The 14369-nt window shown below is 34.3% G+C and overlaps 2 protein-coding genes across 3 annotated transcripts; one reads left to right on the top strand and one right to left on the bottom strand.

The window, feature by feature from the left end:
- The first annotated feature begins 927 nt into the window (after window positions 1-927).
- LOC7495778 (ATPase family AAA domain-containing protein FIGL1) lies at window positions 928-7029 on the top strand. Of its 2 annotated transcripts, none has more exons than XM_024602315.2 (13): window positions 928-1282; window positions 1963-2101; window positions 2399-2788; window positions 3570-3802; window positions 4272-4399; window positions 4500-4618; window positions 4692-4784; window positions 5063-5164; window positions 5425-5527; window positions 6047-6130; window positions 6220-6312; window positions 6436-6563; window positions 6667-7029. In XM_024602315.2, the coding sequence occupies exons 1-13, from the start codon at window positions 966-968 to the stop codon at window positions 6766-6768; spliced, it is 2031 nt and encodes a 676-aa protein (XP_024458083.1). In that variant the 5' UTR covers window positions 928-965; the 3' UTR covers window positions 6769-7029. The 2 variants fall into 2 exon arrangements, with proteins under 2 accessions (XP_024458083.1, XP_024458075.1); XM_024602307.2 differs by having other exon boundaries at window positions 6217-6312.
- A 413-nt stretch (window positions 7030-7442) lies between these two features.
- LOC7495780 (cytochrome P450 94B3) lies at window positions 7443-9215 on the bottom strand. The gene has a single exon (XM_002300067.3). It carries the CDS (start codon window positions 9138-9140, stop codon window positions 7596-7598), a length of 1545 nt encoding a protein of 514 aa, XP_002300103.3. The 5' UTR covers window positions 9141-9215; the 3' UTR covers window positions 7443-7595.
- Window positions 9216-14369: the final 5154 nt, after the last annotated feature.

Raw genomic sequence — 14369 nt, 5'->3', positions numbered from 1 at the left:
AACCCCACACCATGTAACTTCTTTATAATATTCAAAATTAGTGGTTGGATTTAAAATATGATCCATGATATTCAAATCTTGTTTAGATTGAGATTCATTCCTATGGATTAATTGTTTTTTTAATAAAATGAACAATTAATTATATTTTTATTTTTTTTCTTGATAAAGGTCATTCACTTCTGGATTGATCATTATACAAGTAGAATTTGAGTCAAATAATCAACATGGTGTGTTGAACTAAGAAGAAAATGCCTCATCATTACCAATTTCTTTTGGAAACCTCCATAAATACAACTTCCTTTTCTTTTTCTGAAATTGACATCACATTACGTAAATGTATTAATTAGCTTGTAACTCAGTATACATACAAGAAAAAGGAAAATTCCATCATCAATTCTAACATAATTTTGGATAAACTATTAGTTTTGCTTTTATAGATTTATCAGTGTTCCATTTCTATCTCACAATTTAAATTTTTTCAATGTTATCCCTCTAATTTTTCTAAAACTTTCAATTTTTCTCTCTTTACTAAACAACAAGTGAAAAAATTACTTTTGTTCATCTTTTTATATTGTTTTTCTTATTTTTCTCTCAAATATTCATAAATGTTATAATATCTCATAAAATCACTTAAAAACCTTAGATAAACCTAAACAATAAGAAAAAAAAATGTAAGCTATTTAATGTTTAGGGTATCATTGAAACGTTTTGAAATCTAGAGGTGTAAAACTTGGAAATCTTAAACTATAAGGGTATAGATGGAACATTAATAAAATCTCTAGGGGCAAAAATGAAGTTTTCACCCCATAATTTTGACTTTGTGTGGGGAGGGGGTGGCCATTTCGTAGTTTACTCTAAAAAACAGTCCCATTTGGCACTACTTCAACTATAAACACCCTCACTCGAAATATTTCATTTTGCGAGCCAAACAATCAACAGCCTTTCTCAATTTAAACCCCAAACAAATGGCGGGAAAAGAAGAGCCAGTTCCATTTTCTTCTCTTCTGAAACCGAAAGTGGAAGATCCTCCAGACTCTCAGATTTGTTGGAGAAAACAAGTCGACGAGAACCTGAAGAGGCTCCACTCGCTCCAATTCGGCGCCGATTTAGCTCTCGAGAAGCGCGATTTCTCGGCGGCTCATTTGCTCTCTCTTCGCCTTCTCGGCTTCCTCGACTCACATTCTCTTTCTGATGCCGATGAGGCTCTCACTCGGACTATACGCCGTGACGCCGTATCCAAGCTCGACTCGGCTCGCCGATCCCTCGCTCTTGAATCTGATCGGTAGTGTATTTAGTTAAATTTAGTCTCCATGTTTTTGCTCTTGATTGATTGCTTGTATGTGATTGTTAGGGTTTCCTGGTTTTAAATTAGCTGTATTTAGATGTGGCATGGTTTATCTTTAAGCTTATTTTGGATATATTGAATACGGATTTAATCATGGTGATTAGTATAGGTAAACATGATTATTTTTTTCAGGAAAATAGAAATGAAGATGGTTATAAACCGAATTTTCTAGGTTTCTAATTTTTTCTTCTTTTTTATTGATTTGTTTGAATTGTTCAATTTTCAATTAAGATGAATTGAATGCTGATTTGTACTTGAAAATTGGTAACTGGGAACCTAAAGTGAAGGTATGGATTTAATTGTTGAAGTTTTGATTTAAATTAATTGAAAGCTAATTTAATTATAAAACTAAAATTAGAAACCAAGAAGTGATAGGACTGACGGAGTGCGATAATGCAATTGAATTCTGAAAAAAGATACTTTTGAAGAGGAATGTTCACTGTTTATCTCCGGACTCAAGTTTCGGCACCAAACGAGGCAATTGGATTTTAACTATATACATGAACTTCAGTATCTTTGCTAGGAGCTAAAATTCATGTCTTGGATGTTTTTTTTTTAACATCATAAATATTTTGTGGTTCTATGATTGTAATGACTTGTGATCCTTGCATGGTCAGTCGAGCATTTGAGCAAGCAGGTAGAGGTCTTGGCCAGGTTTTTAGCAGAAAAGGAGATATTGACATTGAGAAGATCAAGCAGTCAAAGTACTTTCGTGCTCTTCTTCAGAAGTATAATATAAAGCTTTCAAATAAATTGGTATGTAATATAAATCCATAAATTGGCTTTCATGACTTCAATTCCTATCTTTCCAACTGCCAAGAGGCAGTTATAACTTCAAAGAGCTGGACTTGTTATTTTTTTTTTAAAATTTTCCTTCTAGTTTTCTCATTTTTCTTCATATGGTTAACTGTTTTTTTTTAAATCATAATGTCCAAGACTGTGATCCGCAGTCCTCTTCTAATTAAGCTCTTTATATTCTGTTCTAAAATTCAAATAAGGTGTGAAACTGTCAAATTATTGGGTCCTTGACCAAAATTACTATGTTCTTTTCAGGATGACAGAAAGGATAGGCAGGAAAAATTGAGCTGCAGTACATCAAAGGTTATGCCACAAGCAAATTTGGCATCCCTGTATGGAAACAACACCTCCAAAGCGAATAATGGCTTCCATAAGAGTATGTTGAACCCCAAAAGTAATATCTCTGAGGATCACATGATTATAGAAAAGCCCCACTCACATAACAACCATCCTAAAGGATACAGTCTTTCTAGTTTTATAAAACTTCAAGAGGAAGAAAGAGGTTATGGAAATGCTGTGGGGTCAAAACGTTCACATGTGGAAATCAGCAGCCCTAGAAATGACAGCGCAAATTCACCAACAAACAATGAAGAAAATAATACTGATGGTTCTGGCAATGGATTTGTTACTGCAAGAGCTAAACTGGTATCCATTCACTTCTAACTACCCGTCCTCACCTTTTCTGTCATTTCCATACTAATACTTGAACTAGAATTCTTGGATGCATTCATTTTATGCCTGCAACATGCACATGATCTAACATCTATATACTGAAACCTATCCAGAAAATACCAAGTCAGAATCACTGGCACAATTAGGTGGCTCATCCATTTACCATTACAAGTATTATGCTTTGAATCATAACCCTTATTGCAGTCTTATTATTTTCTGTCTTCTTTCCTGTGTAGCAGTATTTTCTGGTCCAGCATCGTGTATAAATCATTGGCTTCAACGTACCACATCTTTAAGCAATCAACATGAGCATAATGGAATTTATATATTTTGTATGAAGAAAAAACGCAATTCTTATCATTTTGCCTTTAATATCTCTTTGTCTCAAACTCCTACATTAAACATGTAGAAAAATTTGTTTGACACCAAACGATGGGTTATGAAATCTGAAAAAGAAAAATCAACCTAAAATATAGGTAAGCATCTTTTCTGCCATAGATTCTGTAAGTTAGAATTCTTAATATAGAGAACTACTTGCTAAAGTAGAAACATCTCAATATGCCAACTAAATTTCATACCTGTCACAAGGTTTGTTTAAAGAGAACTCAAATGTCAGTTAGAGTTGGGAGTACTTGAAAAAAATGATCTTGTGCTGGAAATAAATTCGGTCCAGTGCTTTAAAAGTTTAGCATCGTTTTCCTTTCTTATCATGACGTGTGGGCCAATTGTAATCACCGTCTCTGCTCTTGTATAGGAAATGGATGCAAAGCAAAAACATGGCCTGGCAGGATCACCAAGTACATCTGTCTCCCCACAAAGTGATAGCACAAACAGAGGATATGGTGCGAGATCATATGGGTTTTCACGCCGTGGTGTTCGAGGTAATTTTATTCCACCCATAAAATCTAATGGGGGCAATACTGGAAATGTGACTACAAGAGTTGCTGGAAAGAGCGATGATGCATCGGATGACTCGGCAAAGAGATGGTGAGTTATGTGGTTATAATTTCATGGCATCAGAAGTGAGTTAAAATTACTCATCAGTTCTTAACGCTGTAAATTGACAATTGCTAATTTATTAAAGTCTTTATAAGATGGTTTAACCATCTGAATGTGTCCTCTGGAGCAGTTAAAACTTGGAGGTTTCTATTGCAAAAAATACTCTTACTGAACCTCATTTGGAAGTCACAGGACAATCTAATAATGCCTTTTCAGACTAATTGTATGTGATATCCTTTCACCTGTCATAAACTTATAATGCACTCCCATTTTGATTTAACAGAACAATTTCACTTTTCTCTGCTCAGTGGGCAGAAGTAATGTTTGATATTGTATGGTCTGGTTTATAATGCCAGCCTGTGTCTCTAGTCTGTCCCCCTTTTTTCAGTATAGATGTTGACTGGTAATCAGAGTGAGGCATACATGCACTAAGTTTAAAGTTGCTGTTTTGTTTTAGTTTGGAAATGCTATGCGGTCCTGATGGTGAACTTCCTGAAAAGTTGAGGAATTTGGAACCTCGTCTCATTGAGCATATTAGTAATGAGATTATGGATCGAGATCCTAATGTTCGGTGGGATGATATAGGTACAATATACTACCTCACACTTCTTACCTCAGTCAACAACCTGTTTTAGTTCCCATCTATTCCAATTTGATTTCAACTGCATTCCTGGCAACGTTGCAGCTGGCCTGGATCATGCGAAAAAATGTGTGACTGAGATGGTTATATGGCCTTTGTTACGTCCTGATATATTTAAAGGGTGTCGTTCTCCTGGAAGAGGTCTGCTTCTCTTTGGTCCACCGGTAGGTACTGAATCCAAGTAATATCAAGGGAGATACTCTCTACTTTATAAATTTAATGTTTTTCATGTTTCAGGGAACAGGAAAAACAATGATAGGGAAAGCAATAGCTGGGGAGGCTAAAGCAACCTTTTTCTACATTTCTGCCAGTTCATTAACTAGCAAGTGGGTATGTGTTCATCTTACTTCTTCAGTGTTTCCCTAACTGAATCTTCTGTTCATACAAGAAAATTTCTGATGATTGGTCACATTTAAAACAATTGGGATAGGTTACAAGGGCTATATATTAGATTATACTCTTGAACATCTTGCTATTTTTTCCGAACTATTCATTAATGTGCTCAAGAAAACAAAAGAGAGGAACTTTTTACTTTCTTACTATTGAATTGATGCCTAGACATTGTTGGACATACTGTTTAACTTTTGAAAATTGACTCGTGACTGTAGATTGGGGAGGGTGAAAAGTTAGTGAGGGCGTTATTTGGTGTTGCCAGTTGTCGTCAGCCTGCTGTAATTTTTGTTGATGAAATAGACTCCCTTCTGTCTCAGGTATAGTATTTTCTGACCCTCGCTGCTACACTAGGTTCCTGACTATTTATTACCTATCAAGCAGGTAAATGACACTGATTGTTTGCATTTTTTTTACTATGAAATACCTTTTTCTTGATCCTTCACAGAGTGCTTCCCATCTACATGCAGGGTTACTTCGTGCAAACATGCAATAACCCCCTTTAATATCTCTTTATATCAATTAGATGGTATTCATTTCAAATAAGATGTTGCACTTAAAACTTTCACATCGATTGCAGCGAAAGTCAGAAGGTGAACATGAATCAAGTAGACGACTGAAAACACAGTTCCTCATTGAAATGGAAGGCTTTGACAGTGGTAGTGAGCAAATTCTACTTATAGGTAAATTTTTAGAGCTGAATATCAGATTCTATTGCAATATATGCCCAAAGTTTTGAGACTTTCAGGTCTGCCTGCATTCTCTTTCCCCTCCTCATGCCTTTTTCTCCCCTAAAGTTTTGAGCTCCTTAGGAAAGAAACTGATTGAGGAAACAAGATTCTCATGCTTTGACACTAGTTCTGCGTTAGGATTTTCCTAGTAGTGAATAGAGAATCTGTGCAGTGCAAATCCTTGTCATGTTCCATATAATGGAAAAGCAAGCCCCTTTTGCACCCACAACTTCCTATTCCACCACATCTTATTTTCAACCAAGCAATCCTTATGCCTGTCCATACCATGTGCCGGGTAAGTGTACTTCCTGGTCAGCATGCCACAGCAATAACATAACAATAGTCTTACTCTTACTCATTGAAACAAACATTTTCCCCTTTTACGAAGGAATTTGCTCCTCAAAATCCGACATTAGCCTTACTTCTCTTCACCAACACGATTAGTATTTGGTAAATATATGTGTTTTTCAGGAGCGACAAATCGACCCCAAGAACTGGATGAAGCAGCACGTAGACGCCTTACTAAAAGGCTTTACATCCCCTTACCATCGTTAGGTGCAATCCAAATTCTTGTATGTCTTTCAAGTTTGTGAATGAATAAATAAATGAAGTGACTAACCTATTGCTTATTGGGAATCAAGAAGCAAGAGCCTGGATTGTACGTAATCTCTTAGAGAAGGATGGACTATTCAAGCTTTCCAAGGATGAAATTAATACCATATGTAGTTTGACTGAAGGTACTTAGTTCAAGCATTTTGGATTCAAAACTCCTATACTTCCTCTGTTATGTTTTGATTGGTAATCTGAAGGGGGTTAGTGTCTGAAATTTTTCCTGCCTTGCGTGTTTTTTTTTCTCTCAGGATATTCAGGATCAGACATGAAAAACTTAGTGAAGGATGCATCCATGGGTCCGCTAAGAGAAGCTCTCAAACAGGGCATAGAAATTACCAAGCTGAAAAAGGAGGATATGCGATCAGTTACTCTTCAGGTAAAAAAGCGTACATTCATAAAATTACATGCTCTCCTAGTAAATTTGGTGGTTTTTATCAGTTGTTTACGTTGAATTGAATATTATCTTTTTTGGCAAAAAGGATTTTGAAGATGCATTGCAAGAAGTGAGGCCCTCCGTTTCTTCGAATGAACTCGGTACGTATGATGAATGGAACAAACAATTTGGAAGTTTATCTCTCTAGGGATCAATTTGATCAACGTAGGAAGAAAAAAACGGAAAGTAAATCACTAGTAGCTGAAGACGTGCGTTATTTGCCGTGTGCAATCCTTCACATCCTAAATGTGAATGGAATTTTGATGTGATGGCGCTATGGATGATAGCACACAACTTTAACGACCAATATAATCAACACCTCCATCCGCTAACGTGTTCTTGAGTCATGTCACATAAAATTTCCAGCAAATAATTTCCCATTACAATAAGTAACTATCTGTTTTATCTATCTTTTTGCACGACGACGGGTAAGCGGTGGTTGGTAGGTTGCTTGATGTTTCCCCTTTTCTTTTCTTTTTGTAAATTTATAGTATGGTAGTTACTGGGAAAAGCCAAGTGCTCAAAGTACAATTAACTAACGAAAAGGATAGGGAGAGAGACCGTAGAGGTGGCAGTTTCTTATTTGCTGAGAATTGTGTATTGGGGCCCGTTTGATGACGTGGAACCTGGTAAGTTGATCGACACCTCCGCGGTCTCCGCAATAATGACACCTATTCATTAACTAATCGTGCACCTATTTCTAATTAGAATATCTATTCCATGTGAAATAATCGTTCTAATCACGCATGTACTTTCTGACCAAAACTTAAAGATGAGGCGTGCTTGTGTCTTATTTGTCGGGCACATAGCTAAATTTATAACTTGATCTAACATCCATGATTGATGACGTTGATTCTTATAATTAGGGGTACAGATCAGTGTATGTGCACATGTTATCTGTACATATAATCATGTAGTATTTATATATACAGATTAACAATTGAGAGGGAAAAAAAAAGAAGCTCGAAATTATGACTAATTTAATTGCTTGTTTATGCTCGTCGTCTGAGTCCTCTTTTGGACCAAAACTTCTAGTCCGCCGGCCATGTGAGCGGTCAAGAGGGGGACAAAGACTGGGCTAGCTGAACTTAGGGGTTTAATCTTGAACCGGTCAAGAATTGAAGCCATCACGTACTTCATCTGAATGAAGGCCATTTCTTTCCCAAGACACACCCTGGGACCAGCTTGAAAGATTGGGAATTTGCAAGGACATACCTCCTGGAGTTCTCTCCTGTCATTTGCCTCAACAAACCACCGGTCTGGTTTGAACTTGAAACAGTCCTCGCCCCATAGCGCTTCCATTCTTCCCATCCCGTAGGGGAAGTAGGTCACCCTGTCTCCTGCCCGGACGGGAGTGTTGTCTGGCAACAAGTCACTGACTACGGCATGCTTCGAGTCCCAGGCTATGGGTGGGTAGAGCCTCATTGACTCGCATAGGCATGCCTTCAACAGATTTAACTCCTTCAATGAGTCATAATCTAACATTCTTTCCATTAGAAGTCTCGTCTCTTTCACCACTTCCTTCTCTATATCTGGATGACAAGAGAGCAACCAGAATAGCCATGTCATTGCAGCTGAGGTTGTATCCCTGCCTGCCATGATGAAGCTTATCACCATGTCTCTTATGACCTCCTCCTCATGGCCGGCCAGTATAAGCCGAGAGAGGAGGTCTTCACTGCGACTCTCTCCCTCTTCAATCATCCTTTTCTTGTTGATGATTATCTCAGAAACATATCGATGAACCTCTTCAACCGCGCTCTTAAGCTGTCGCTCAGATCCAATCCCGAGCCATTTCTTCATCTTCCAAACTATGAAGAGGGGAGCAGCTCCTCGTTTTGCGCATATCTCCGATGCCTCGTCGAAAGCTCTTGTAAGAGGTGGAACTGGTTGAGAAGGATCTAAACAGCATCGATCAATCCCTAGTGAAACCTTAAGTACCATGTTGAACGCAAACCGTCTTAGCAACTCCTGCAAATCCACCACCTCTGCTGTCACCGCCAATGATTCCAAAATTGGTAGCAGCCCCTTCTCTACTTCTTCCTCCAATGTGATCATGAAGAACTCTCGTAAGGATTTCGCGGAAAACTCATGGCTGGCGAACTTGCGTTGTGCGCGCCAAAGCTCCCCGTCCACGTTGAATATACCATAACCAAGAAAGTCCCCAAGAATTTCAGTGAAGGGCTGCCCTTTGGGGAAGTTGTTAAAGTTGGTTTTGAGCATATACTCGACATTTTTGGGGTTAGCTGTCACGATGGTTCTTCGTGCACCAAGGCGGTGCACTACAATTGTGTTGGTAGCTGATTCTGCAAGCAGTTCAGTATACCAATCCAACAAACGACCCCGGTTCTTGTAGAATGAGATCAAACATCCTATTATAGGATACGTCGGAGGCTTGTGGCCGGAGAACTCTTGAACACGCCGAAATCTGCTCAGAATTACGTTGAAAAGGTAGAGAAGCAATATATACAACAACAAGAATGATACGACCTGCAGGACGAAGAGAGACATGGGGTTTGCCATCTGAGCATGCAGGGAAAATGAAAATGGTGGATGATGACTTTATAACCTTGTTTGGAGATAATTTTTTGCAAACGTGTTATATAAGCCCACATGGCCATATATTTGCATCGATACGCTTCCCTACCATTATAATTAATATATTAATATTATTACTATTATTTTCTTGGTGAGGTTATGTAGCAGTAGATAGTAGCCGGTGTTATTCCTCAATCATGTAGGAACATGTTGCGGTCATATCTGTGCCTTGGTTCTTATTGAATTAATTAATTCTTTAATTAGTGAACTTGCAGTTGATTAAAAAAACGCACACGTTTCAAGAATCACGACCGTTGTTTAAAGCACTATACGACGGACAACTAGAAGGGCACTTGATTCCTTGTTTGTCCCAAGGGGTTCCCTTCCAAAGTCTACGTTGACCCCATTAAGATACTTCTTTTGCCGAGAAAAAGTTGTACAAGCCTCTTCTTTTTTTTAAAAATTACTTTTGAAAATTTTTGAACGTTTGTTTAACATTAAAAAAATTAATTAATCTGAACCCATGAAATGGAAGCATGAAAAAAAATTTAAAAGTTAATTTCTAATAAATCAAATGAGAGTATGATAACTTTATAAAAAATAAAATGAATAAAAGAAAAACTAAAACTCAATTTTTAACAAATAAAATGTTGAATGATGAGAATTAAAAAAAAAATTAAAAAAAGGTTAAAAAAATTCAATATGAGACTACCTCAATAAAGATGTAAAATATCTTATCTAATCGTCATATCAGGGTAACCATATTTGAAAGCAAACTGAATAAAATCATAAAACTTAATTATTGAACAACCTAATATTGAACGATGCAAATGAAATTTTTTTTTACAAAAAGCTAAAAAAAAAATCAACCCGGGTTAAACCACTAACCTGATGATTATGAGCACAATATTGAGATAATCAAATAAAAAGAAAAGGAAAAAACAAGCATGAAGATCATTCTCCAATACATTAAATTTTGAATGATAAAATTGAAATAAATAAATTAAAAAAAGAATCTAAAATAACAAAAAGACCACTTGTGTTAATCTTTGAAACTCTAAAAAACAGATGAAAAAAAGAAATTACCTTTAAGAAAGGAAAAAAAACAAGCAAATCTGGGCACACCTCCTAAACATAATTTAATCTCTAAAACTTGCAACTTGCGAAATCTTGGATCCGGGTTCAATAAAAAAGCTTAATTCCCAACTAATTTAATTTTAAATGATGAAATTGTGAAAAAAAATATCAATTTAAAAAACTTGCTAGCTGAAAAAAAAATATGGCAATAAAAAAAATGATGATCAAATTTGATAAAACAAAACTCATGAAGGATGAAATTGTGAAAAAAAAAACAATCTAAAAAATGATCCCAAACAAAATAAATGACAATAAAAAAAATATGGACTATATTTGAAAGATTAAAAAATGAAAGGGGATGAAATTGAAAAACATTTATAATTTTATAGATTATTTAAAAAAAAATAGTAATAAAAATGACATGGACCAAATATGAAAGAAAAAGAAATTGAAGGGGTTGGTTTGAAATTTGAAAGGGGTTGGTACTGGATTTGAGGAGAAGAGAGAGAGAAGAAGAAGAAAAAATTGGTCACTGGTGCCAAACCAATGATACGCTTGGAGCACGCGTTACCCCATTGCATAGGAGGTGTTGAGATCTTATAAACACCAATCTAGAAAGCCGGGTTTGGTGATCGGATGACCTCTCAAGTGTTGCCTAAAAGACATGAAAGTCGTTCACTCGCTGGCGTGTGGTACATACATGCCAATATGTTTTTCTAATGATATTTCATACATGATCAATTACAATAATGGCCCTAGATAACCTTCAGATTAACAATAAAACTAATGTAAAAGGACAAAAAAAACCCCTGAGAGAGTTATGTTGATTTTGTCTTGAAGGTTATCAAAGTAATTTAACTATCTCAAAAACAAAATGAAAAGACCATAACACCCCTAACTGAAAGACATCGTATTTTTTTTAAATTATTATAATGGTATATCAATAGTTTTGATTTGTCTAGAAAATAAAATTACCAACTTAACCCTGCACAAATTGTTAAAGACAACTGTATCATGATGAAAATATTACCTTGCCCCCAATACTTAGATCAAAAGTTTTATGGTTCAAGGGAAATATTGTCATTATACTAGTACAATGAATGATGCTCTGAGTCTTAGTGAATAATAATTTCCTTATGATATTTAGTTTTTTTTTTTTTTTAATACTCCTTTATAATTGAAGCTTTGTTTTCCATGTCAATCAATTTATTAAACATATAATAATTAACAAATGAGAGTCCAAATATGCCTACCCAATATTGAACACTACTTTCCAATCATGATAAAAATTTCATTAAATCCTCTCCTACTCAAACAATCAAAACAATATTATTATTTTTATTATAGTTATCATTAGGACTTGTGATCAATGCCTATAATTAAAAACATACAATATAATTTAACACGACTTGACAAATTACCTACACAACTATTGATTTTGTTTATAAAAGAATACATAAAATTATATCTATGGAGCAAAGATTCTATACTTAATTCACATTTCTTATGTAACTTTAACCTCAATTCTTTCTATTACTCAATATATCTTATTATGTGTCTAGTGCTCTTACAAACCATTCTATTAATACTTGAAATAAGGAAACACACTTTCCTTTTGATTTGGTGGACAAACCCAAAATCTCTTCTTTAAAATTCATCAATTTTCTTCATTGAAAATCATCAATTCTTTTTCAGCTTGATTTGCAACTAGTATTAAGCCTCATTTATCTCCGTTCATAAAAATGTCTCATTTAGAGAAAAATAACTCCAATTTTATCTTGTATCCTTGATGACCTATTAAAGTTTTGCACAACTTCAATTTGCCAAGTGTAACAATCTTAGTTAACATTTATGTTGGGTTATTACTTTCATAAATCTTTTTTAGTATTAATCGATCAACATCAAACATATATTGGATAAAGTGATATCCAATCTAAGTATGCTTAATCATGGAATGAAATGCTGGATTTTTAGCAAGAAAGATTACACTCTGACTATTACTATAGAAAGTATCATTTTTATTCTTCTTGCCTAATTCTTCAAGAAACTCTATAACCATACCATCTTCTTTGTAGTTTTAGTTACAACTACGTATTCAACTTCTGTGATAGATTGAGTAATAATATTTTATAGTTTTAAAGCCCAACACATATTTGTATTGCCTAAAATATATATGAACATAATAGTATTTTTATTGTTATCAACCTCACCAGTTAAATCAACATCTACATAACTTTGAATCTTTAAGTCCAAACTTCTAAAACAAAGTGACATATCTGAATAACCATTTAGATATCTCAAAATCCACTTGACCACTTCCCAATGTTTTTTTTATCCTGCATGTAATTTAGTTAGCTCTCATGTCTGATTTCTTATTAAGGAATCAATCTCATCTTTCATAACCAACTCCCACTTACCTAATTCTTTATCTTGCAAGGTTTTATCAAAACTTTTTGGCTCACTATTGAATATCATCAAAATATAATTCGGTAATGGTGAGAAATGTTATCGAGGTCTGATAATCTTGTAAGATCTTCTAATAGTTATTGCTAGTATATTTGGCTTTACTTATGGATACATATTTTCTTTTTATCATGATCATTTTTATGCACAATGCTCTCTGCAATACCATCCACATTAACTATGTTGATTGTCTTTGTTTTTTATACAAATATACCATAATCTACTGTATCAATATCCTTGTATATCACTTTCTCATCGAATATGATATTTTTATTCCTAATTTTTTTTTTTATCTTTCTCATCCCAAAATCAATATCTAAACTCATCGGTGTTATATCCAATATATGTACATTTTATAGATTTCAGATCAAGCTTGCTTCTAGCTTTAGAGTCTAGATAAACATAAACAATACAATCAAGTACTTTTAATTATAAAAGATTTACCTCCTTTCCTATTTAGACCTCTTTTCAAATTCAAAGAATAAAAGGTTATTAGTTCATTAAATACATTATGATGTTAATTACTTTAGACTATAATGTTGGAGATAACCTAGAATGCAATCTTGTGCTTCTAGGTCATTCATTGATGGTTCTATTATGGTGTGTTTAAAATGTTTTTCTCCATTCAGATATTATTTAGTAGAATAGTTCTCCTTAAAGCCTTCATCAATATATTTACATTTATTGTCTGGCCTCATACACTTTAGATTTAATCCTATTTCTTAAAAGTATTAAATACATTGGATTTATTTTTCAGAAAATAAACCCACGTCTTTTTTCTTGAATAATTAATGGTTATCAAGTTGTCCTATAGAGATCAAGTTATTTTTTAGTTTAGAAACATGCCTCACCTGCTTCAAATTTCATATAAAATCAATTAATAATTTGATTTCACATCTCTTATGCCCACAACATTTAATATTTCTCTATTAGCCAAGTAAACCATAACATAATCATCGACAACATAATTCTATAAAATTTATTGGTGTGAAATAGTATGAAATGAAGTGTCTAGGTCAAGTACCTAATTATCTAGTGGACTATGAGCAAAAAGAATCAAAGCTTTATATACCTTTTCAATAGTAGATTTTACAGAATTAGCCTTGGTTTTTCTTGGATTTGTCCAATTCCTCATTAGATGACCATATTTTTTATAATTCTAACAAACACCTTGCTTTCTAAGCTTTAACTTTCTTCTACTTCTAAATCTAGATTTTAACCTATCTTTATTCGAGTTTCTATAAGATCTTTTATCTTTTATATCAAGGTTTATGGCAACAATAAAAGTTGAATTTTTGCCTGTATATTTTATTTATGAACTTTGTTTTTTCAAGAATCAAGGCGTAGATGTCGTCATATTTCAACTTGGATTTCATAGTAGAGTTGCTTATAATTGTTCTCATGGCCTCCTAACTTTTTTAGAGTGAAACCAATAAGATCAATGCCTATATCTCATCATAAAACTTAATTTTAATAGATGATAATTGATTTATAATGATGCTGAAATTATTAAGGTGTTGGGTGATGAGCATTCCTTTTGTCATCTTCATATTGAGCAATTTTTTAATTAAATACACCTTGTTGTTTGCCAAAGGCTTTTCATACATTATCTGGTTGTCATTAGATTCATAATATATAGTTTTTTCTTTGATGACATTATAGTCTTCCTTTTCT

The sequence above is a fragment of the Populus trichocarpa genome, chromosome 1 (assembly GCF_000002775.5).
Source record: "Populus trichocarpa isolate Nisqually-1 chromosome 1, P.trichocarpa_v4.1, whole genome shotgun sequence".
NCBI lineage: Eukaryota > Viridiplantae > Streptophyta > Magnoliopsida > Malpighiales > Salicaceae > Populus > Populus trichocarpa.
The sequence above is the reverse complement of the archived record's forward strand: the minus strand, read 5'-3'. Positions and strand labels throughout refer to the sequence as shown.